The 24,430-nt window shown below is 43.5% G+C and overlaps 1 protein-coding gene across 4 annotated transcripts in view; it reads left to right on the forward strand.

Moving 5' to 3' along the window:
* Window positions 1–24,430, forward strand: part of ARHGEF9 (Cdc42 guanine nucleotide exchange factor 9) — a 902,972-nt gene that overhangs the window by 794,815 nt on the left and 83,727 nt on the right. For all 4 annotated transcript variants that reach the window (XM_069210611.1, XM_069210616.1, XM_069210633.1 and 1 more), the window contains one exon: window positions 2,361–2,593. In XM_069210611.1, coding sequence (XP_069066712.1) covers window positions 2,361–2,593 — 233 coding nt within the window. The remainder of the gene's footprint in view (window positions 1–2,360; window positions 2,594–24,430) is intronic.

Genomic DNA, 24,430 nt, shown 5'->3' on the forward strand with positions numbered 1-24,430 from the left:
CACATAACCTTTTAATAGATCCATGGAAGACTGAGGACGCTTGAGTATGAAGTGGTGTATAGATCACTCTTCATTCATTAGAATCAGGAGTGTAGCTTGGTCAGTAAAATGGGCGGGAGGAGGGGGAGGGTTGAACTTCAGGTATCCCAACAATCACTTTGGCACACAATGTTAAAATCCATTACACAACAAGGACGAACAGAGGGCTTCAGGGCAGTGGAGAGTGAGAGAAATGCAGAATCATAGGAGTACTAAGTGAGAGAAAACACATTACTTTGTGAAATTACAACATTTTTGAAGTCTTTCCAAACAGAGAGTGCGTGATTATGTTTTTTATTTTCAATAAGGAAACCCTGTTTTGAGATTTTCTTTTAGAAAAAAAAAAAAAAAGATATGCAGTGTACTGAAATGCATTGGGCATATGCCATCGCACTTTTGGGATCTCTATGATTAGATTTTGTAGGAATCACACAAACATTTGACACTACTGCACACATGAATTACTGAACCTAAAGTGAAAGGGTTGCTCCATAAGAGGAGGTAGATACTTCTTGACAGTGCCCACAGGGGAAAGCCAGGCACAGAGTGTGTTGCTGACATGATGCTGATGTAGACATGAAGTATCTAGAGGTGGCAATCCACCATCACTTTTCATCGGTCTTGTAGAAATAAAACAATGATGACAAATACAAGAGAAGTGTTTCAAATAAAGTATACAGGATAAGGAAAACAAAATCTATTACGGTCAAAAAGGGAGCCATTTTACGCGCCCTGTGCATGACAAAACATGAGAAATATAAGGCAGAGCAAGTGCGTAGGAATGAATTGTGAAGGCAAGTGAGCAGGAACTTTAACATAAACCAATTTGGCGGACATTTTAGACTTTGATGTCAGAGCAGAATTGAGTAGAAATTTGCCAAGGTTAAGGGCTAGCAAGGGATTCAAGAGTGTACGGTCAGTCAGCATGACATCACACCCTTTGACCCCCAGTGACTCAAGAAAAACATCACAAAACCTTTGCCCTCAGTGGTGCAACATTATGATTTTTTGTGACCAATCAATTCCATACACGGAAAAACATCAATAAACACAACTTCTTTTGCAAAATCTAATGTAGCAAGCACACACATGTATAAGATCGGATGTAGGTTTGGGTGAATGATAGGAATTGCAACGTAGTCCATGGGGGCTTCGAGCACCACCGTAGAAGTGGCGTTTGCTTGACTCTGGGGCCCAAAAATGCCTGCCACAAAAGTTGATTCTCTGTGGATGCTTCTGTTCGCTACCCAGTTTTGCCTCCCTCTTTGTTGAAATAGCATCCCACAAACAACACCGTCACAGTCCTAATATTGCATTGCACTTTCACAGTCCGTGACAGGGAGTGTGGAGCTCTGGTCCAGAAGTAACAAAATGTTTTACCCATTTCGTGTCCAGGGGGAGTATATTGAGATGTAAGGGCCACTATCCTTCTGAGGCTAGATTCACCCCTCCTGTCAGCCATTCAAAGAAGATGAGAAATGTCTCAGTCCTTCATCATTTGCAGTTATGAGGGCAATGTATATATGTTTATGTTTTTGTTACTGTTGTTTATTCGTAAGAGTCCATTCCCATCTCCTAACCCCACCGTATTTAGGCTTTTAAGGGTTTTTCGTATTATGATAATATTATAAAATTGTTCCACTATATACACTGCAAAGTGCTCACACCCTTCTGTGGCTATTACCATTTGGGGATAAATATTTCTAGGGAAATTCACTTACAGAAGGGTGTACATGGGATGTTACTGGAGCACTATGCTGGGAAGGTGTGTCTTATAGGGCAGTGTTCCAGGCACTCCTTGGGGTCCGCGAAGTCTCCTCGGGGGTCCGTGACTGCTTAGAAAATTTAATAATATTAACAGATTAGGTCCCCAGCTTTCAGTAATGACTCGGTGGGGGGTCCCGGATTCCAATAATGATTCAGTGGGGGTCTCTGGGTTCCAGTGTTGATAAAGTGGGGGTCCGCAGAAGTCATAAGGTTGGAAACCACTGTTACAGGGAATTGAGGAAATTTTCTGGAAGGCTGGTACCTCTGGAAAGCCACAAGGACTGGAGCAGACTGAGTCACATGTCATATATGCCCAACATGACGCAGATGGCCCTTCAGCCTGTCTATAAACCTCCTTGTTACATTTAAGGATGTTCCACCACTCATTCTGTGTATCTGAAGCGCTTGGATTGTCGACACTAACTTAGCAGGACTCATGAGTTAGCATGAGTTCTCCGCCTTTGTATGTGTGATGCGCTATACTTACATTTCCTAGTTTTCTTATGTGCCCTTCTGTTTTTTTCCCTCTTCTCTCTGATCTTCCTATAATGCAGCAAGATGGCTTCTGGATTTACTCTGAGTACTGCAACAACCACCTAGACGCTTGCATGGAGCTGTCCAAGCTGATGAAGGACGGCCGGTACCAGCACTTCTTCGAGGCCTGCCGGCTCTTGCAGCAGATGATCGACATCGCAATCGATGGCTTCTTGCTGACGCCAGTGCAGAAGATCTGCAAGTACCCCCTGCAGCTGGCTGAGCTCCTCAAGTACACGGCGCAGGACCACAGGTAGAGAGACCCTGTTTCTTTGGCTGCTAGAGATCCCCATCTGCCTGCTTGTGACAATCTTGGGGTTGAGCTATACGAGCGATTGAACAGTGTAGGCCAGACTAGGGGATCCTGGTTGCTTGATCAGTATCCAACTTGCTGGTATGAGCCATTAGGGGTCTGTATTAAGATAGGTAACTCTGCAAATGTTTTACCAAAAAATGCAAAAATTCTCTAACAAAACTTTAGAAAAGTTGTGGTTGCTTTCTGAGACCTACAAAATACTGTTGTTCGCCAATTATTGTGAGCTACGGTGCCACAGCCCCTCCCTGGGCTCATACATGATGTCACATTTGTAAAAACACTACTGGTATCATTAAATATAAAATCCTCATTGACATCAGCGGACATCTCTGAGGCACACAAAAGTCCTCTTTGACACATGTTTGCAGACATTGGACAGTTTTGCTGCTGTGTGTGATCATTGTAGGGACATCTGTCTGTTGAAAGGGGTACTGCAACCTTTATTGTATAATTACCGTGCAAGAGGTTGTGCATGCGTAAATGCAGCAGTCTTTATTCTCTGCCGCCTGCTTCACGCAGGCATCTCAGAAAGAAAGTTGAGCTTAGGTATGGTTCGACTTGAGTAGCAGATGTCAGTTCAAATTTGGTATTCACAACAGATACAGTTACACTTTCAGAGGAATATTCTGAAAATATTACACCAGTATGTTGTAATACCACATGTGAGCAGATCTGCTCATGTGAACGGGGTGTGGGCGTACGTTCTCTCTCACTCTAGATATGGTTAGAGAGTACCTGCTATTTAGGTCGGTAGTTAATCTGTATCCAAGGTGGAACAGTGAGGGAAACATCCCCAAAATTGGTGGCATTGTAGGATGAGGGGATTCTTCTAAGGAGAAAAATATTTTCAATATATTGAAGGTTTTGTTCCAAGTTGTAAAGCGCTGATGATCTGTTTGGAAACATTTACAGGCCCATAAAGTTGCATCTGTTATATTTTCACATGCCAAATGCATCAGAAGAATTTATAATTAACAAAACCATATCAGAACTACTCCTGTGAAAGCATAATTGTTTCTATCAATGGTGTCCTATATGTGGCTCACGAGGATAGTTATGCTTCACATTTAAAACTGTTTTTAAGTTCTTGATGTCATCAATCATGTCTGGGATGATGTGATGTCAACGTTGATGGCATTAACAATGTCATTTGTGTAATCCTGTGTAAGGCATGAGCAGTGTATTGGGGAGGAATTACGTTAACGTAGCTCGCTATAACATTTCTAACCAGCCCTGAAAGGCCTGCACTGGCCTTGGTGGATAGTTACATAGCCCCACACCTCACTTCATACCACCTAAAACCTGTGATGTGCAATTGCTGTCATCAGACCTGCAGGTGATGAAAACATGGAGGCATGAACCCGGAAGTCCAAGGCCTCATCCTGTGGATCGCATTGCACAGAACTTTAGACTGAGTCTGCAACTGAAGAATATCAGTCGTGGGTCCCAACACCCAACAAACTGTTATCTAATTCCCACATTCCTTCCTGCATACCAGACTGTCGCCACACAACCCAGGCCTTCAATTGATGCAAAGGCAAAGCTTTGTAAAACTGCTGAGTACATGAATGGATCTGTGTTCAGTATTCTGATTAAAAAACAAGAATCTAGGCTTGGGATGAATGCCTTGCATGTCTATAATATTTGGTTTGCAAACAAGTACATAAGCTTGAGTTTGTCAAATTTATTCAGACTGAGTGTACTGAATAAAATTAAATTGATGCTTCCCAAACCGAATCCCATCTCAGTGGTTGTTTTTCCTTTGCATCTGCCTTTATTAGTACATGGAAGGACTTTCATGCTTGGGGTTGAAGTGCAGGGCATGGCCTGAGATCATTCTCTGTGCCACCACCCATTGAAAAATGTTGCAGTCTGTAGATCATGGATCAAGACGACACACAGTGACTAGTACTGGTGGGACGTGGCTACAGAGTGTGTCCAACCATTACTAATGACACGTGACGTGGTCGGGGGCATCACACCATGGTGCAAATCAAAAGTCCATGTGCATGGTGAGTGGATACAAATGTGGCTGAAGGCCATGGCCTGTGCCCAGTGCCATCTTTGCATGACCATGCTCCATGACCGGTGGGCACTGAACACAGGACATGGCTGAAGATCGCATGTGCCTAATGGAAACTGTGGTCCACAATGCATGTCCAGAGGGTTCCACATAAGAGTAAAGGCTACAGGACATAGTCAGCAATCAAGGACCATCGATTTTCTAGGCAAGGGTCAAAGTATATCGTTTCAAACCTCAAAACTAAATACATTTACTGAAAACAAAATAAAGATGTTATGGTTTACTACTAAAAACATAGAACAAGGTATGGTGCAATAATAAAAAGTTCCCTGCGGGGGAAAAAACAACAACTTCAAGTGACGTCATGATCCAAAAGTTAAAAAACACTCAAATTATGGATGGCAATGCAGAGATAATGCAACCTGAGCAATGTGCATTACATATTCATTGTATAAAGTACAACCAGGCATTCACTCACGCAGTCTGATTAAAATGTGCTCAGCAAACACGAATCCACCCCCCAAAGGATTTCACTCAGAAATGCTGGCTCCAGGGCATCTGCTCTGATGAACTCACTCTAACGTATTCACTCAAATGTGCTTCCTACAGCCTCTCTTTAGGAACTATTCACCCAAGTGAATTATAATCCATACACCCTTCTGACTACAATCCACAACCTAAAGGTTTTCATACCTGCCCACCCAAAGGCATTCATCCAAGTGACTCACTCAAAAGTGCAGAGTGAAATACACCCCCTCAAGTAAAGTCAGTTAAATAACACAGAGTTGTGATCTCATGCCGGGTATAAAGTGATGGTCACTTGAGAGCAGCATTTTGCTTAAAGTGCCTTAATTAATAAGTGGTAATGGCGGCGCTGAGCTGGATAATTAGATTTACAGTAAATACATACTGGGATTAGACGCGGTGCGCATGGGATGTAGCTTTGTGAATGATTTAAAAGAGAAGCACGGGCCAAACTGTGCCCACGGGAGAGCTCTTTTTTTTCGTCTTTTGCATTTTTTAATATAAATCTTGATGTATATGCGTGTGTTTGCGACAAAATTACGCTACTGTAAATGTGTTGTAGTTATGCCTTCCAGAAGAAGCCATCACTTAAGGCGCTAGATTCAAACCATGTTATTCCCCATTTACATCAGAGCAGGGCATGACTGGGCCCTGAAACGAGAGCTCTGTCAGGGGAAGGTCCATCGCTTCACCTGTGTCCTCCTGGAGCTGGGGCCCTCACAGGAGTGGAAACTGAAATTCTGCTTCCCCACTTACCTTCTCCCACCAATGTCGATTCTCCACACACCCCCGGAAGGTTTTTAAAAAATATTTGAGAAGCGAAGGGGAGGCGAGTGTGTTCCCAGTGGCGATGAGGGAGAATTGCAGATGCCAGATATTTCTATCTTTTAATATTTGGGAAAACTGGAGGTACATATATATTTATTTTAATGTCTATGATAAGGCCCTTAGAATTAGCAGAGTGTAAGGAAGGCCATCCTGTGCATTGCTTCGCCATGTCTGCTCCCCCAAACACCACCGATCCATGGGATGTGGGCATGAAGGTGGGAATGTGGGCATTAAGGCGGAGTCTCCACAGCATCCAGTTAGAGAAGTCCAGCTGTCAATCATGTGGAGTTTTCCACATTGGAGTTCCAGCTGATCTCACGCTTGTCAGCTGATGAAACATGAAACCTGTCAGTGGGAAAGAACTCAGTTATTGACAGGCACCTTCTATAATTTTCTATATTGCTGTTCAGTTGTGATGTCATAATTGGTGCTGTCTTGAAGACAGTGTGAACGGCAGCTTCATGAGGTGAAAATCAATGTATAGAAATAAAAAAAACTTAAGAAACAAAGAAACATTTTCACTTTGTATTTTACACTACTAGAGTTCAGTACAGGAGGTTCTTCAAGCATATCCATGATACTATAGCAGAGCGGATTTTGATAGCGATATAGTATGCGTATTAAATATATTGCAGTAAATTCCAAGATGGATATTTGTGTGTTTAAATTTACAATACAAATACCTTATTGATTCTACAAATCTCCCATTAGAAGAACTCTTTCACCAGAGGAGCAGAGGACACTTGATTGGCAAGGATTGAATGGAATGAAATACCCCGTACCGCACTTTGATAGGGTATTGGAAGCGCGCTGACGTTGTGTGATCTTGTGAAGGAATGTAGCTTTCGGCCTTAATCTTCTATAAGGACACCACATTTCTCAGTAACTTGCTATAGCCTTCAAAATCTTTACAACGTATGGCAGTGGATAGGTATCCCATATATGGTGTTCTCACAGAAAATAGGAAATTCATGACTTTGTACCAATCCGCAAAATGCATGCATGGGCAAAAATGGTGTAGCTTATGCAGTTTTAGGACCACCCATTGCAACTTTGAGAACGCTTTCCTACAGTAAAAGTAACTGCACTCAAAAACTTCAGGAAAAATATATTCATTCAAAATATATTTTTTGACCAGAAGGCATGCATCCCGCCTCCCCAGCCAGGAGTCCTTCCTAAGATCAAAACCAAATAACAGTATGGGGCATATTTACAAGCCCCTAGCGCCACTGGAGCGTCACTTTTTGTGTCGCTCCGGTGGCACTGTGCACTGCGCCATATTTACAAGGTGGCGCTACGCCACGTTTTGTGGCTTAGTGCCGCCTTGTAAATTTGGGCCCCTCTGCAGTTTTCTGCGGCAGAGGGGTATGCAATGGATGCTGCTGTGAGTGTTCCTCCACAACACCCATTGCTTTTGACGCTGCCCCAGATTTACAAGGAATCGTAAATCTGAGGCAGCGGCAAAAACTAATGCCACTCAGGGATGGCATTAGCATGGCGCAACGAGGACAAATGTTGTTATTTCTCCTGGTTTTTGCTTTTTCCATGTGTGCTGCATTCTGCAGCGCACATAGAAAAAGAAAAAACGCCATGAACGATTTTTTATGTGCAGGAAGGTGTCCCTTCCAGCACATAAACAATTACTCAAAAATAACAATTTGCTACTTCTATGTGTGCTGCGTTCTGCAGCACACATAGAATTGCCAAGTCGTCAATGTAGATTGTTTATGTGCAGGAAGGGACACCTTCCTGCACTTAAAGAATAATTTCCTTCAACGCAGACACCTTTGCACTTTGGTCCAAGGATGCCTGTGTTGGTGCTGGCAGCTAAATTTAGTGCCAGGTTTAGGGGAAACCCAGGGGTGTACCATATTTTTGTAAATACGGCGCATCCCTGCATTTCAGAACTAACGCAGTGCAGCACTGCCAATTTTGGCACAGCGTCCGGCTGTGCCAGTCCCTTGTAATTCTAGCCTTATGTGTTTCTTCGTTCATTTAAGAAATTCCTCACAATGCCATAATTGTAGTTTGCTCAAAGTCCAAGTAGCATGTCTGCACATTGTATATTCAGTAGCGAAGAAAAACAAGCATGCATGTTTAGCAATATATTAATAAACATGTTATGCTGAGTATTGAAGTTTGATATAACATTGTGTAGAACAGCCAGCTATACAAACACATCATATTAACTTTAAACTTTAAATGCCTATACTATTATATGTGCATTGACACATCATAAATATTCCTTAAGGGAACTGCCTGAGAGTATCATAGAAAAAGGTGAACCACTTTGATTATTTTGAAAAACATAATTCACTTATTAAAATACCATGTATTTCAAAGCCTAAGCAAAAAAATCACATAATGTAAGCATAAATTCTAATTATCCATCATGCTATAGCAACATTTTCAGAGGCTTCTAAACCTTAATAAGCTCGAATTCAATCAAAGACAGCAATAAAGTCCCAGTGGGCACGTTTGAAATTCATCCAATATATGAGAACTTAATAAAGTAATTGTTTATACTTCTTTACGTGTCATATCTCCATTTTAAAATAGTTCAGCCCAATTTTAAAAGTATCATTTATGTCTCTAAAGCATTTTTCATTAAAATCATATTCTGCCCTTTTCTAAAAAGTGTTACATAAGCTTCTCATAATAGTTCTAGAAACAATTTCAAAAAGTAATTATGAGCACTTTAATATTGCTTTTGCACAAATTTTAATCATTTTTGACAAACATTATATTCTTTGTAAAAATGATTCTATAGTCGTTTAAGAGAATTCAGTCTACTTTCTAAAAGTTGCTCATTTCTGATTTTAATAAAGTTTTGTCAACCATTATGAAGGGTGTCTTTAAACACAGGGTGTTTTTGAACATATGGCACCACTTATTTCGTTGCATGTTGTTCTTTTGTGAAACAAATGCTAGACACTCATAAAAGAACGTGAGCATAATTATGTGTACACTGCAAAGGAAATCCGATAATGATATTCAACTAAAAATTGCAAAACTCATCATACAATATTATAAAATTCAACATGATAGTAATAGCCTGTGTTTTAGACTCAAAACCCATAAATATTCTGTAGGTTTTGTGTGAATAAATAATGGATTCCGTGAAGAACTCCGAGAGGAGTTCTGCTTTTCTGAATTCATGGTCAGAATTTGACACAGGACAAAGAATTTATAAAAATTTTGCATTATGCCATAGCACAGTGATGCGACCGGGCTAGTTATACCTGCCCCAGTACAGCCCTGAACCCATACAACAGAATGAGATGGAGTGAATTCGTAAGCAAAATTTAATAACATGACGATTTTTAATCTCTTTGTGCACATATAACACGTGGTCGATTGACATCAGTAAGAACCGAAAACACACAGCATGCTCAGCTGAGGATGTGCAAACGCAAATATTTGCAACATGCCAGTAAATTATGGAATGCATGGTTGTAATTTTCAAGTGTTCGGCTAAACCACAAAATTTTCCGAATTTATGATTTCATCATTTTCAAGTCATTACTCACTGACTTAAATGCATACGATTCACGAAGAGTGGGGACCTAATACCAATCCCTTAAGCTACATTTGAATTCCCTACACACTGCGTTAATTACACACATTTAGCGTTAGAACATTTGTTAAAAATGTCATTGTTTTGCTGTTGACTGACTCTTTTTTCAATTCAGATATTTTGCTTTAATTATCTCCCCTTCCTATAACCCAGCCAATTTCTACATTTTGTGACAATAAACGTAGTAAATGTATTGCAAAATATTTATGAATAACCACAACATTAGAGTTCAGACAAATACCCTTCATATTTTATATTTGCATAAACAGCATAATAAATGCACTTATGTTGCCGTGTATAATGTTGCCCCTATAATTCCTATGTAAAGATTTTTTGTTAATCACCATAGAGAAACAATTATATCTCAGAGTATCAGTTAATTGCCTGATGGTAGACGATATATATTCTCCTGTAATCAACATACAGAAGTAATCAATACTTTGTTGCAAATTACTGAATGAAAGGAAACGCCCCCTTTCCTGCATCTCATTTATGCTTTGGGAAACTGGACCTTATCAACCGTGTTATAACTCACAATCCAAATTTGGACTCCTATGTTTCCTCCAGTTGCAGCCGTACTCCAATCCCTTTTGCGCGATACGGCCACCTTCCTCTATTCATAGTGGTTTGATGGGCCAGCCCGACAGAGTTTCTAGTTTCTGTGAATGTTTTAGCAGGACTTACCACTCTGCCCTAAGAGGACAGTGGCCCGACATTGATCATTGATTTTACTCTAGGGGTTGGATTGAGCTTCTTAGGGCCTCGCACCTCCCTGGCTATGATAAAACTGAAGAAGCGTGCTTACGCATCATCTCCTAAGATGTTGCTCGTGATGGGCACAGCCAATGAGCTCTCAGATCCATTTCCATAACTGGTATGCAATTATTATATACCAGGGGACCAATTCACTAACGTTCTCATAAGAAAAGCAGAAATGTACACTTGTACGCAGAAGTGCCCTTGATGAGCAGCGACTATTTTCATTTTCAGATTCGCACCGACCCAAGGACCACCCTCAGAGGATCCCTCGTCTACCGTCCTCCCGGACCTCGCGCCTCTTTCAGCGACGCCATCGCCGACTTCATCTCCCCGCACGCCCTCGCCTCACCGGACTACATCCTCCTAGGCGACCTCAACTTCCATCTGGAACAAAACAACGACCCCAACACCACCACCCTGCTCGACAACCTCGCCAACCTCGGCCTCAAACAACTGGTGAACACCGCCACCCACATCGCCGGACACACGCTCGACCCTATCTTCTCCGCCAGCAAACACGTCTTCTTCAGCCACACCTCTGCCCTGCACTGGACCGACCACAGCTGCGTCCACTTCACATTCCGACGCGAGACCTCCCACCTCCGCACTCAACCCATCCCTCGTCGACAGTGGAACAAGATCCCTGAAGAGCAACTCTTCTCCGCTCTCGCCGCCAACCAACCCACCCTCACCACCGACCCCAACGACGCAGCTCTCAACCTCACAAACTGGATCTCCAACTGCGCTGACAACCTTGCTCCCCTCAAACGCACGCATCGACAGACCAACACCAAAAAACCTCTCTGGTTCTCTGACACCCTCAAAGAATCAAAGAAAACTTGTCGTGCCCTTGAGAAGGCCTGGCGCAAGGACCACACCGCTGACAACATGACCGCCCTCAAGAACGCTACACGCGAACACCACCACCTGATCCGCACTGCCAAAAGGAACTTTTTCACCGACAGACTAGACAAAAACAGCCACAACAGCAGAGAACTCTTCAGCATCGTCAAAGAGTTCTCCAACCCCAGCGCCAGCGCCAACGCCGTCACGCCCTCACAGGATTTGTGCGAATCCCTCGCCACTTTCTTCCATCGCAAGATCAGCGACCTCCACGACAGCTTCGGACACCAGACCCAACCATACACCACTGAACCCGCTTCCCCGGACATCACCCTCAACAACTGGACCCACATCAACACGGAAGAAACCAAATCCATCATGAACTCTATCCACTCCGGCGCCCCTTCGGACCCCTGCCCGCACTTCATCTTTAACAAAGCCGACGACATCATCGCCCCGCACCTCCAGACCGTCATCAACTCTTCTTTTTCTTCTGCTACCTTCCCCGAATGCTGGAAGCACGCTGAAGTCAACGCCCTACTAAAGAAACCTACGGCTGACCCAAGCGACCTGAAAAACTTCCGCCCCATCTCTCTTCTACCTTTCCCAGCCAAGGTAATAGAAAAGACCGTCAACAAACAGCTGACCACCTTCCTGGAAGACAACAACCTGCTCGACCCTTCACAAACCGGATTCCGAACCAACCACAGCACGGAAATCGCCCTCATCTCAGTCACAGACGACATCAGAACCCTGATGGACAACGGTGAAACAGTCGCCCTCATTCTCCTCGACCTCTCGGCTGCCTTTGACACCGTCTGTCACCGCACCCTAATCACCCGCCTACGCTCCACCGGGATCCAAGGCCAGGCCCTGGACTGGATCGCCTCCTTCCTCGCTAACCGCTCCCAAAGAGTTTACCTCCCTCCGTTTCGCTCAGAACCCACCAAGATCATCTGCGGCGTACCTCAAGGCTCATCGCTCAGCCCGACACTCTTCAATGTCTACATGAGCCCCCTCGCCGACATCGTACGCAAGCACGACATCATCATCACCTCCTACGCCGACGACACCCAACTTGTACTCTCCCTCACCAAGGACCCCGCCAGCGCCAAGACCAACCTACAAGAGGGTATGAAGGACGTCGCAGATTGGATGAGGCTCAGCCGCCTAAAGCTGAACTCTGAAAAAACGGAAGTCCTCATCCTCGGCAACACCCCGTCCGCCTGGGACGACTCCTGGTGGCCCACGGCCCTCGGCACCGCACCGACCCCCGCAGACCACGCCCGCAACCTCGGCTTCATCTTGGACCCTCTTCTCACCATGACCAAGCAAGTCAACGCCGTGTCCTCCGCCTGCTTCCTCACTCTCCGCATGCTCCGCATGATCTTCCGCTGGATCCCCGCCGACACCAGAAAAACCGTGACCCACGCCCTTGTCACGAGTCGCCTGGACTACGGCAACACCCTCTACGCCGGGACCACCGCCAAACTCCAAAACCGCCTGCAACGCATCCAAAACGCCTCGGCCCGCCTCATCCTCGACGTACCCCGCAACAGCCACATCTCCGCACACCTGAGACACCTGCATTGGCTCCCAGTCAGCAAAAGGATCACCTTCCGTCTTCTCACCCACGCACACAAAGCCCTCCACAACAAGGGACCGGAATACCTCAACAGACGCCTCAGCTTCTACGTCCCCACCCGCCCCCTCCGCTCCGCTGGCCTCGCACTTGCTGCCGTCCCTCGCACCCGCCGCTCCACGGCGGGTGGGAGATCTTTCTCCTTCCTGGCGGCCAAGACCTGGAACTCCCTCCCCACCAGCCTCAGGACCACCCAGGACCACTCCGCTTTCCGGAGACTCCTAAAGACTTGGCTGTTCGAGCAGCGATAACCCCCCCTTTCCCCCCTAGCGCCTTGAGACCCGCACGGGTGAGTAGCGCGCTTTACAAATGCTAATGATTTGATTTGATTTGACTATGACACCTTCCCAGGAGTACTCACATTGCATTTCTTTCCCGCACTCGAAAATAGACATTTGAGCATTTTCATTTGGAAGAAAATAACACATTAGTGCCCTGGTACTTAAAAACGTTTTTTTAGTTATAAGGAAGATATATGTTTTCTCCATGGAAATCCCTTCCACCCCCTACTTTGTAGGAATCGCTATAAGGAAATCGGTATCTTTGTAAATTGCATTTTGCATTTCTTAAATAGTGATTTCTATGAAGACGCTATTGCATTTTCGTACATCTGGTCCTTTGAGGTTTTTCTCACACCGAATACAGGTTTACTTCCTGCCCTCAGAAGGAGTAAATCATTGGCCATATCCAAGGTGGAATTGTATTTGCCAAAAGTTGTGAACGTCCAGAACCTCATGATTTGTGGATGCTCACTTAATTGTTCTGTTATCCTAATCTTGAAAAATTTACATAACGTACCTGTGCAATCATTCTCGCAGAAGGTTCTGCCATAATGAAACAGATTTAAGTCTGAGTCAATTAATTCATAACCTCACATTTAGATTTTGTAAATCACTGATATGAATTAAGCAATCATAAGGGATGTTATTTGTGAAACTGTCACTTGACTCTTACATAGATCTTAGTTCGTTTGTGTTACAGTGGTTGTAAGATCTACAGTTAACCACAAGTAAAATGTTGCAGGGATTTTTGAAGTATAGTTGTAAAATAATTCTTTTAGAATTACTTCATGGGGGCTTTTGGTACAGGTAACTGTGATCAGAGATTGGTCTTTCAAGGGGAGGGTTCTTTTGACTCTGAATGACATCGCAGTGGTCCAAAGACTAATGCCTACTGAATATATCTAGATGTTGAACAAGGGGAGAAGGTGCACCCCTATGGCACTCCACAGCTAAGAGACTGACCTCCCTAGCCTAAGGCGGTGAACGTGTTAGGCAAACACATTTTATGGCTGGTCTATGGCTTCCATCCATTTTTCTTGTCAACCACCAAGCATTCCATGGTACACTGCATGGTGCATCATGAAGACATGGATACTGCTGATGTCCACCCGTGCAGCTGCTCTGAAATGTGACGGGCATTCTAAGAGGATCGTATTGTTTTCAAAGTAGGTTATTCAAAACACTGCAGCACCTGTTTTATTAGTAATGCCAAAGATAATATCTGTGGGGCCAGTGTTAGCTCAGCTGCATTGACTACCGAGTAAGAAAATTATCGAATTTAAAACCCTATGTATTGCACATAAATTGAAAAAATTCACCAGGCACGCATCCTCTGCAACCTCTGATTACCCCTCATGTTGCCAAGAGAATGTTAAGATCCAACAATCTCCCTCCTGGAGGTTCCCAGAGTTAAGAGAGTAAGAGGAGGAGGTTGGTCCCTTGCCTACAAGGCCGCTGTACTGTGGAACTCTTTGCCACTCAAGCTTGGGTCCAACAGTAATCTGCTGAATTTTAGGAAGCAGCTCAAAATGTATCTGTTTGTTTAGGGCCAGCTCAGCATTACAGGGTAATGATGTTTTTTGTTCTTTTCTACAGCACTGGGATGCCCAGGATTTGGGTAACTGTTTGTGCTCTACAAGAGCCTCTTAACATAACATAACAAATATGTCTCACTGATGAACAGCATCTCCTTCCAAAATCTTAGCGATGATGGTCATAGATGAATAACGGACCTTCTCATTGGATCCTGGTTTGGCCCATTTCAACCAGCACAATTTCATGTCTTCAGTAATAGGAACACAATCTACCTTTTGTTCGGTGAATTTATGTGGAATCCAAGTCAGCCAGCCGAACGGCAATGACAGATTTACCTAGTGAGTGCACTATTGATCTAGGAGAGGCAACTACATTTAACGTTAAGGGACAGTCCAGTATCCTGACATAGGACAGACTCCCATGTTTACATAGAACTGCCTCTTGGGTTTAACGTGTGGGGGATGGGGTAGGTTTAAAGGGCACTGGGTAGTCTGCCACAAGCCAGATTACTTGGGTGTGATGAATGGCTTCAGAAGGGGGCTTTGTCATAATGGTGACTGGAGTTATGTACCTCCCTGTCACAGCATGTGAGGACCAGCTGGAGAAAGGGCCAAGTCATCCTTGTCAGGCGGTTGATTGTCTGGTTGCGGTAATCCTGGACATTGATAGGTGAATGCTTTTGGGGTGATTCAAATTCTTACGTGTTCAATATGATAAGCAGTATTTGGGGGACTTTGTTTGGGACACCATAGAGGAATGTGGCAAATTCAAATAAATCTCATACTAGTTTGCCTTTCCATTACAGAGGAGCAAAGAAAACCTTTGCCTAGCATTGTTATATATTTTTACAATGAATGTGAGGTGGTTGTATGAGTAAATGAGCGGAGTGGTCGGTTGCATCAAGAGCTGTCAACAGGTCACCCGCCTATATAGGATGATACATGTTTTTTAAACAGAAATGTAGTGTAAGCCATTCTCAAACTGTAAGGGACAACATTGTAAGCAGGCATCCTGAATCTTGCAAGAGCATCATCTTCTCCAGTTATATCTTAGGGATTCTCACCTGATTTTAGAAGGTATATTTGTGTTTGTACAAGAAGACCAAGAATATTCTACAGTCTTTTAAGGTATTCATGTTGCATTCTTGTAGGAGTTAAGAATGTAGTGTAAGCCATTAGGCCTTCATGACAAGGCAGTATACACAAAGATATCACTAAAAAAACTTCCAGGAAAATACTATACAAATAACCTACAACTTAATTCCTGTCCCGTAAGAAAGTGAAAGAAAGTGATAGGATGATTTCATACGCAATTGAACACAAGGTCAAAGAGGCTGCTTTCCATGTTTACTTTTTTAAATGATTTTCAAATTACAATCCACTCCTTCCCCTCTTACCGCCTTTCTTCGTCAATTCTTTAATCCTCCTGACAGCCGCCACTGGCCATTGGCCAGAGAAAGGAAATCATTGCGGCTGCCCTACACTCTGCATAATTCACATCCTCCACAAATAGTGATTAAAACCTAACTTATGTCCCGCCTCAGAATGAAACATTACGGGGTGAAATAGTCCTCACGGCATAAAGTATAATTTATATCATTCCGGACGGACTCAATATGCTGTGGTTTTCCGGAGGCGGCTCCTCCTCCCATTGTCATTATTTATGGCCTAGTGTGTCTGGTTTGAAATAAAAAAAAAGCCCATCTGCGCGAGGTCTTGGGAGAAGCGCAGATTTAACATATTAACATATAAATGAAATATCAGAAAGCCAATTACTTAAGTCGGAGCAGCAGCTGGAACAGACACTTACTTTCAAATATTGCCCACTGTAAAAAGAGTGCATTTGTTAGACGCTCAAAATGCACCACCGCGCTACCTGAAACGACGGATGGGACACGCGTCTGGTGGCTGTTCCAGGAGTGACACTTTACCTCACCTTGTCTGAGAACTGGAAAAAAGGGGGTGACTTTGCCTTTGCTTGTGATTTCGCACTTCTCCTATCATTACTCATTATCCCTCCTTAGGGAGTGTTTCTGGTTTGGCCTTTTGAGAACTTGCCTTCAGCGGAGGAGGGCACATACATTCTTGGTGGTTACCCGTGTGATTTTCCAATTGTCTGCTTATATTAAAATTGTTGTACTTGTATGAAGCGAAACATAGGCCTTGCCTCCCTACTTGGTTTGTTCTTTCATACTCCCTTTATATGGGGAGGGGATATGGCACCACAGCCAGAGCTGCTGACTTTGTAACTGGGGAACCAGGTTTGAGTCTCGGCAGCGATCAGCATCCTTTGATTCTGGGCAAATTATTTAATCTCCCTGCGCCTCAGGAAATTAAGGTGTCCTTGTGTAATGTAACTGGTGCACATATAAAATGCTCTAATACCATCAGGTTGAGTTTGTGGAATATACAGCAGCAAAATAACGTAATAAATACAATATTCCTTTTATTGCTCCTACAACCATGATGGTCACTATTTTAGAAGCACCACTGTCTCACTCTTACCTTAGCAAAACAAACTAAGTTGGGCTCCCTCCCCAGTGTATTTCTTTGGAAGACCAAGGAAAAGTTGTACTCCATTGACATTTGTGTTGGATTTTTAAGCGATGTACAAAAAAAAATCCAAAGGTGGTAATTAATGTTGTGGTGCCTAATAGGTTTCCTAATACAAGAATAGTGTTTTTACCCAGATAGCATACCATTATACTCTTGAAACACCTAAACTGTGCAGCTAATTATCTTCAATTATGTAGAGCTAGAAGACTGATGAAGCTAAGTCTATAATTTTAGCCACTTTTTAATATTTTAAATAACTCCAGGAGGCCGCAGTTTAAAGAATTTAGTAATTTAAGCCATGACAATCATCTTAAAGTAATTGCTGACTTTTTTTAAAATAATTAAAGAAAGTTATGCACAGATTATTTTTTAATGTTGGTAAGATGGTGTTACACACTTTTAGGGTGATGTTGCATGTTTCTATTCTTATATCAGACTCTCTCTATCTTAATTCAAGGAAAATGTACATAGGAATTTCAGGGTGGGTTCCAGCTGTTTTGTATTGAGAAAGAAAGATCTTAACAAGGTTATTGATCAAAGAATAGACAACATTACCATGTGCTAGACTATATTACTGGGAAATTCACTTCAAAAGTTGAATATATTGATAAACACCAAAAAGGGGTGTAATCTTTAAAACTATCAGCAAACAGTAATTTCAATCAAAATATCCTATTGCAATTAACTAAGCCACTGTTTTTAAAATAGTGTGAATTAATACGCTAGTATGTTATATAAAGCTGTTTAAGAGTATTTCAGCGTTTCTGCAAAATCATGTTGTTGGCCGTTTCAGCCATTTTGGTAACAAGTGACCAGTGTGAAAGGTATTAAAGCATTCTGGGTAAAAGAGAGTTAGAAATAGTGATCCACAATTTGGACTCTAATCATAATTTCTACATTATGATTAGAGTCAATAGATACATTATCAATAGATGGTACTATTTGAGATTTGAAAGACTGAGCAAATTCAGATGTCATAAGTATAGTGTTCCAGTCCATATTTCTAGTAGGTGGAGAAAACAGAATCTCCTCTTTCCTTCAGATATTAGCATTGGTAACAGAATCTGGTAGTAAGATAATTGTGTAAGAATGGAAAACAGACACTGGCCCTCATTACGACTTCGTCGGTCTTTTTGCAAGACCACTGTTGTGGCGGGCACCAGTGTTGGTGGTCCGAAGACCGCCGTATTACGACTCACCATCGGATTTTTGCCCATTTAAGGGCAGAAATCCGACACCATCAGCCTGACCGACAGCAGGTGAGAGGCGGCTCCACTGCCAGCACCGCCACTCCAAAAGGACTTCGCCCACCGTATTCAGAGACACCCATCCCCTCCCAGATGACCACCTCACCCAGACAGGTAGGTGAACCGTCCAAAAGGGTGAGGGAGGAGGGTGGGGTGTTGTGTGGTGTGTGCGTGTATGTGTAGCGGTATGGGTGTGCGTGAGTGCGTGTGTGTGTGTGGAGAGTGTGTGTGTTTTAATGGAAGCAGAGGGGAGGGCGTGTGTCAGGGTGCTAGTGAATAGGTGTGTCTATTGAGAGGCATGCGAGGAGATGTGTTTGTATAGGTGCGTGTGAGCGAGTGGGGGTGTATGCCAGGGAGTGGGTTGATGAGTGGAGGTGCATGTATGAAGGTGTGTTGATGAGAGGTGGTGTGTGCATGTGTGCGAGCGAGTGGGGGTGTCTGGATGTATGCATGCGGTTGGGGTGTGTGTCTGCAAGTGTGTGGATGGGTGGGGGTGTGCCTGCAAGTGTGTGGATGGTCGGGGGGTGTGTCTGCAAGTGTGTAGCTGGGTGGGTGGGGGTGTTTGCAGGTGTGTGGGGGTGCATGTCCCGGCGACAGGAATTCCTGCCTCCCGGTGCGTTACCGCCAGGGTTTTCATGTCAGGGTGACCGCCGCGGAAAGCCTTGCGGTTTGATGAGTCGTAATACCGACCTGGCGGTACTGGTGGCGTTGTGGCGGTTTGGCTTCGGCCAAACAGCCAGACTCGTAATGCAGCGGTCTTTACTGCCTGGTCCGTGGCGATAAGTCTGCCACCGCCACCTTTGGCCTTCCTCATTCAGGGCCTGATTCACAAAGGTGAACTTACATTTTTGTGTATTTTTACAATTGTGTGCTATTCACAAAAGGATTTACGAATAGTATCTTTACGAGTGTGGATTCTCTGCACATAAAAAGACAGGTAAAAGATAAATAGAGACTCCACACTCGTAAAGATACTACTCATAAAATCATTTGTGAATAGCACACAATCGCAAACATACACAAAAGTGTAAGCATACCTTTGTGAATCAGGCTCTTAGTAGTTTAACATGTCCTTGATTTATTTGTGCCAACGACACCTAGACTAGTTCTAGAACTTCAGTAACTGCCCGCACAGTGTTGAGACACGATGAGGCAGAACCAACTCAAACTTATTGGGAACTAAACAGAAATCCTGGCACCTTTTAAATCGTTCACAAATTGTTTTTTTGGCCTCCCAGCATGGGGGAGAAACATTTACAACGTGTAAAAAAATTTGGAAATCAAATAGGGCTATCAACTAACTTTGTCTAAGCAAATGAATTCTGATGTTAGACCAATTCAGCTCAATTGATCTCCCTGCAAAGTACATTAGAAAACTTCATCTGGTCCATAAAGCAGCAGTTAAACAGGTTTTAACTTAATTCGTTTCAACTCGGTCTTTTCTCCCTGAGCCACATTGCACTGCCCCCGGCGAAGAAGAGAAACATCTTCAGCCCTGCCTGCATCGGACAAGATGTACTCTGGGGCCAAAATGTGAACCTCCTCTCTCAAATAATCTCTCGCAGCGAACCAAAAAGTGTCCCGCAATCACAAACCGGTCAGTCATTGGCTGTCCCCAAATGGCATTATGTCACTGTTGGTGGCAGAAGTTTCTCTGTAGCTGTTGCTAGGCACTGTAACTCACTGCCTTCTTACCTCCGCTTCCAGTTGTCTCTGCTGGCATTTAGAAAGCAATTAAAAACATGGATGTAGTCTTCTTTCTACACGCCTGCCATATCTGGAGCATCTTGACTGTTTTTGCTTGAGTCATTAGCGTGGGTGTTTGATGATCTTTGCAAACTACTTGAAAATAAATAAAAGGCGTCCTTCTTCTTACCGCTCTACAACAGTGGACCAAGCAATTTAGCACAACATGTATTTTTCTCTATAAGGCATCTGATTCTCATGGATATATCTGGCTGGCAGGGCCCAGCATGTCTGTTGGTTTCCCAGGATTCCAGCAGCTTTGCTTCCACTGAATGCTCTCAGACCTCTCTGCAAATCATGATCCTTTTTTTGCACACACTCAAAATCTCTTTGTGCTTGAGATATCCAAGAATTCTTCTTCTCTAGTAGCATTCTTCCTTCCTGAGAGTCCAGCTCATGCCATTGGGTTTCAAAGGATGCCAATCCTAAGGAAATCTTTTATTTCTCTGACCATTTTTGATGTACGATGCGCCCAGCCTGCCATGCACTCTTTATGGCACTCTTACTGTTACCTACTGTATATTATTATTATTCAATACGTGGACTTCTGGGCCTAGGATTCGAACTTGTGATCTGTGGGTTATGCCTGGTGTCAGGAGTGACTGATAAATTCACTGAAGTCTTTTGCCTCACTGAAGTGCCGTCTAACGAGTCCAGCCTGAGTTGAAGATTTGCGGCTTTACCACTAATACCTTAAAATGTACACAGATTTCTTTATGCACATAACCTTAGCCCCAGGCACCTGTTGCTTCCTAACAGAAATGCTGGTCTGAGGAAAGACTAAAGCATTCAGAGGGCATCTTGCTCTTGGGAAAAGTTGCCTGCGGGCAACCCAGAGCAAACTGTTATAGGCTTAGAGCCCGCCATAGCAGGCTATACCAGCCATTAAAGTCCAGCGTTAAAGCCTTTAACAAGGGAGTGGGACTTCAATGGCCGGTATAGCCCAGCTAGGAAGGGCTATAAGGCTATTAGAACATTCTGCCACTAGAGGGTAGAATGTTCTAACAAATAAAACAAAGTCCTCACGGAGTCCGAGGGGTGACACCTTTTTTCACAGTTGTTGCTGTGAACAAAGAACATTGGAATGTTGACACTCCGGCTTTTACCAGCCAGTAAAAGCCCAGTGAACTCCATTGTCTCCAATGGACCTCGCAACATTTCAATGTTCTAATAAACCTTACACCACCAAGCTAACTCCAGGGATGGCCCTCAGGATACAGGCAACACCACATTTCGAGGAATTATAACTAGTGTCTTGGATATCAATTAGAGGTCACCAGGGGCAGAAATTACTACACCTGGCTTGAGCATTGGTACACCTAGCACTATCCTTGCTACCTCTGGTCTCATGGTTCATGAAGGCAGCAACAGGAGGAAGAGAAAGTTAGCAGGGTCCATTAGTCATCACTCATAGCATTTCCTTAATTCAGCAACATATAGGAGGTTCTAAGAGGCTAACGATAGGGCAGTGAGTCAGTCTTGTGATGTCATCAGAGACCCTAGGGTGCCCAATCTCACTTCTGCTGCCTGTAGCAATATGCTAATTGATGTAGTTGCCAAGATCTTTTTCTTAAAAACAAGGTTTCGCTTAAGTGCACGGTGACCGCACCCTCCCAAATTCCTTTGCCCATGTTCTTTGAGAAAAAATGTTGCTTAGTATGTTAGAAAAATTATTTAATGTTCACATCTGCTTCAAGGCAACAAGCTCATTATTCAGCATGCAATGCATAGCTGTTCATTCATTAGTGTTTTTTTCTACAGAGCCTGTCATTATTTTGCATTTCAGATGGGGTGTGGACTTTGGACTTACATAGAATTGTATTTGTCGTCCTTTGTGGTAAAAAAACAGTAATTACAGAACATAAAATCCACATTTTCAAAAGGTGCTGACCAATACAGACTAGCCACCTTTATTTCTAAATTGCAATACTCTAAAATGTAGGGATGAGGGTGAAATTGTTGACGACTCATGGGAAGGTGTCCCAGAAAAAGGTAACACCCTGAAACTGGTACCCTTTAAATTCTGTTAACAGTCCACTGTTACTCTTTAAATCCTGACTACAGTCCAAACTGACGTTTTGTGCATTACAAAAGTGAATTTGCACTCACAAGGCATGCCATTAAACTTACATGTGTGAATGGCTTGTGAACTTGGTCATCCGTATGTTAGACATAGTAGGCTGGCCTGGTACATAACTTCTTAGTGAAGGTTGCAGTAAGGGCCCTCTCACAGGCGATCCGCTAACCAACTACACAGATGTTGAGAAATAGAAGAAAGTCCAACTGGATGGACCTTGTCTCGCCTTTATATACAGGCAAATGTCTCTAGCAAGAGTGTGTCCTGTGGTTTATTTGACAGTATGGTCTTACTGGCCTTGTCAGAAGCAGATGGTTCACTCATGTAGTCCAGCAAATGATTATAACTTGTCCTTGGGGAAAAATCGTTCCCATGACTATATTCACGTTTTGAGAAAGGATATTCTTTAAAAGGATGTGAGAGTGTATGAAATAGACCTATATTAATCATGTCATGAGCGCTGGGACCCAATCAGATTCGTTTGCAATGGACGAAAAACCACCACTTGTGCGTCAAAGAACAGATTAAAAAGAACAACAATTCAAGATGGTGTCCAACACCTGACACTAGTCATTTGTTTTCTGTTTTTTTTTTTTAACCAAAAGGTGTGTACTTGAAACTGATTGGTCAGTTTCAGTTTTCAATAATGCGTCATACACACCTGTCTTCGATATTGATGGGGCCACAATTTTCTAGACGCACCACAGGAAGTTTGACATTTCTGCAGATTACAATCAAGTTTCAGTTAAGTTTACTTTCCCTCAAATGATAGAGGATTATTATTGAGACAAAAGTACCAACTTTCAGCTGTTCCATTCACTTTTGAACACTCACCTAAAATCATGGGAACTGTAGTGCTTTGACAATAGGCGCTTTGCTGGCCTCCAGAAGTATTAGCAGGCCAGGATGAGATGACCAAGCTAGACCCTGGATCATAGTCGTTCTTCCCTTTCATTACTCTGCAGAGATTAGAATCATTTAGGGAGCTACACTTGTCCCATGGAGCATTCTAGTCTCTCGACTTCACTATCCGGAATCTGCTCTCCATTCGCACACAAAGTGATGTCAACGATTCCCCACTTGGGGGCAAAAAAGGTTCCAACCAAAGGTCTTGGAGCATGGGACTCCCATTTCTCCAGACTGTCTCCAGGGTATAATTTGAAATTTAGAACACAAATCCAATAGCATGCCTTTTAGCATGCCAGCAAACACTCACTCCTTACATAAAGGGGTCTTCAGTGCTGGCACTGCTCTCTTCTGGCCGACCCCATTCATCTCACCTGCACTGCATACATGAACTTGGTAATTGTACCCTCCCACTGTTTTCGGTTTAGCTTCTCCATGTGGTTGTATTTATTCATCTCATGCAAGGTCTCAGCTTCCAGTTTTGTAGTGCACCCCTCTCCTTCAGCTTAGCCATGAACAATGCAGCAGGCACAGTGGCGCCGGGTACGAGGGGCACTGCAACATCATTTTAGCAGTAGTTTCATATTCAACCAGAAGATGAGGGACCCATTACCCTTACTTGCATAATTGCTATGATAGTCTCTCTACACTCACTTCTACAAGTAAAAATCACTAGTAAATACACTTGTAATGAGCAAACGGGATCATTGTAGTGGTCCGTCAGGGATCCTTCCCCCCTTCGTCAAGCTTTTAAATTTCGCCACTTGGGCTCTCTTTGCCCTCCTCAGACGCACTGACCCTTATCCATGGATCCAAGCCGAATGGCTCTGCGCATAATGATGAAAGGATGTTCGGCAACGCTAAGGAAAAGCCATTTTGCAGTGGAGCTCTCCCTGCCCATCCTGAGCTTCTCTGACCTTTTTGATGGGACGGTCTTCTGGGTCAGCTCCTTGACGTTCCCTCACTTCTGCTGTTTGACCCCTAAAAGCACACTTGATGAACACTAAAGAGTCTTCCTGACTGCCCCTTCCATCAAGTGGCATTATTCTTTTGTGGAAGCCATAAGATACTTCCAGTATCGGGGTGCCCCACAGACACCCTTGAAATGACCTCAGAGGAGAAGACTTCCAAAGGTTCAAGCTGTTTAACAAATGAAACGCGTGTACCTTCTGCATCCCAAAATTAAATAAAATAAGGAAATAAAATTATATTTGCAAAGAGGGTGGAAA

Source organism: Pleurodeles waltl, chromosome 2_1 (genome assembly GCF_031143425.1).
Source record: "Pleurodeles waltl isolate 20211129_DDA chromosome 2_1, aPleWal1.hap1.20221129, whole genome shotgun sequence".
Classification (NCBI taxonomy): domain Eukaryota; kingdom Metazoa; phylum Chordata; class Amphibia; order Caudata; family Salamandridae; genus Pleurodeles; species Pleurodeles waltl.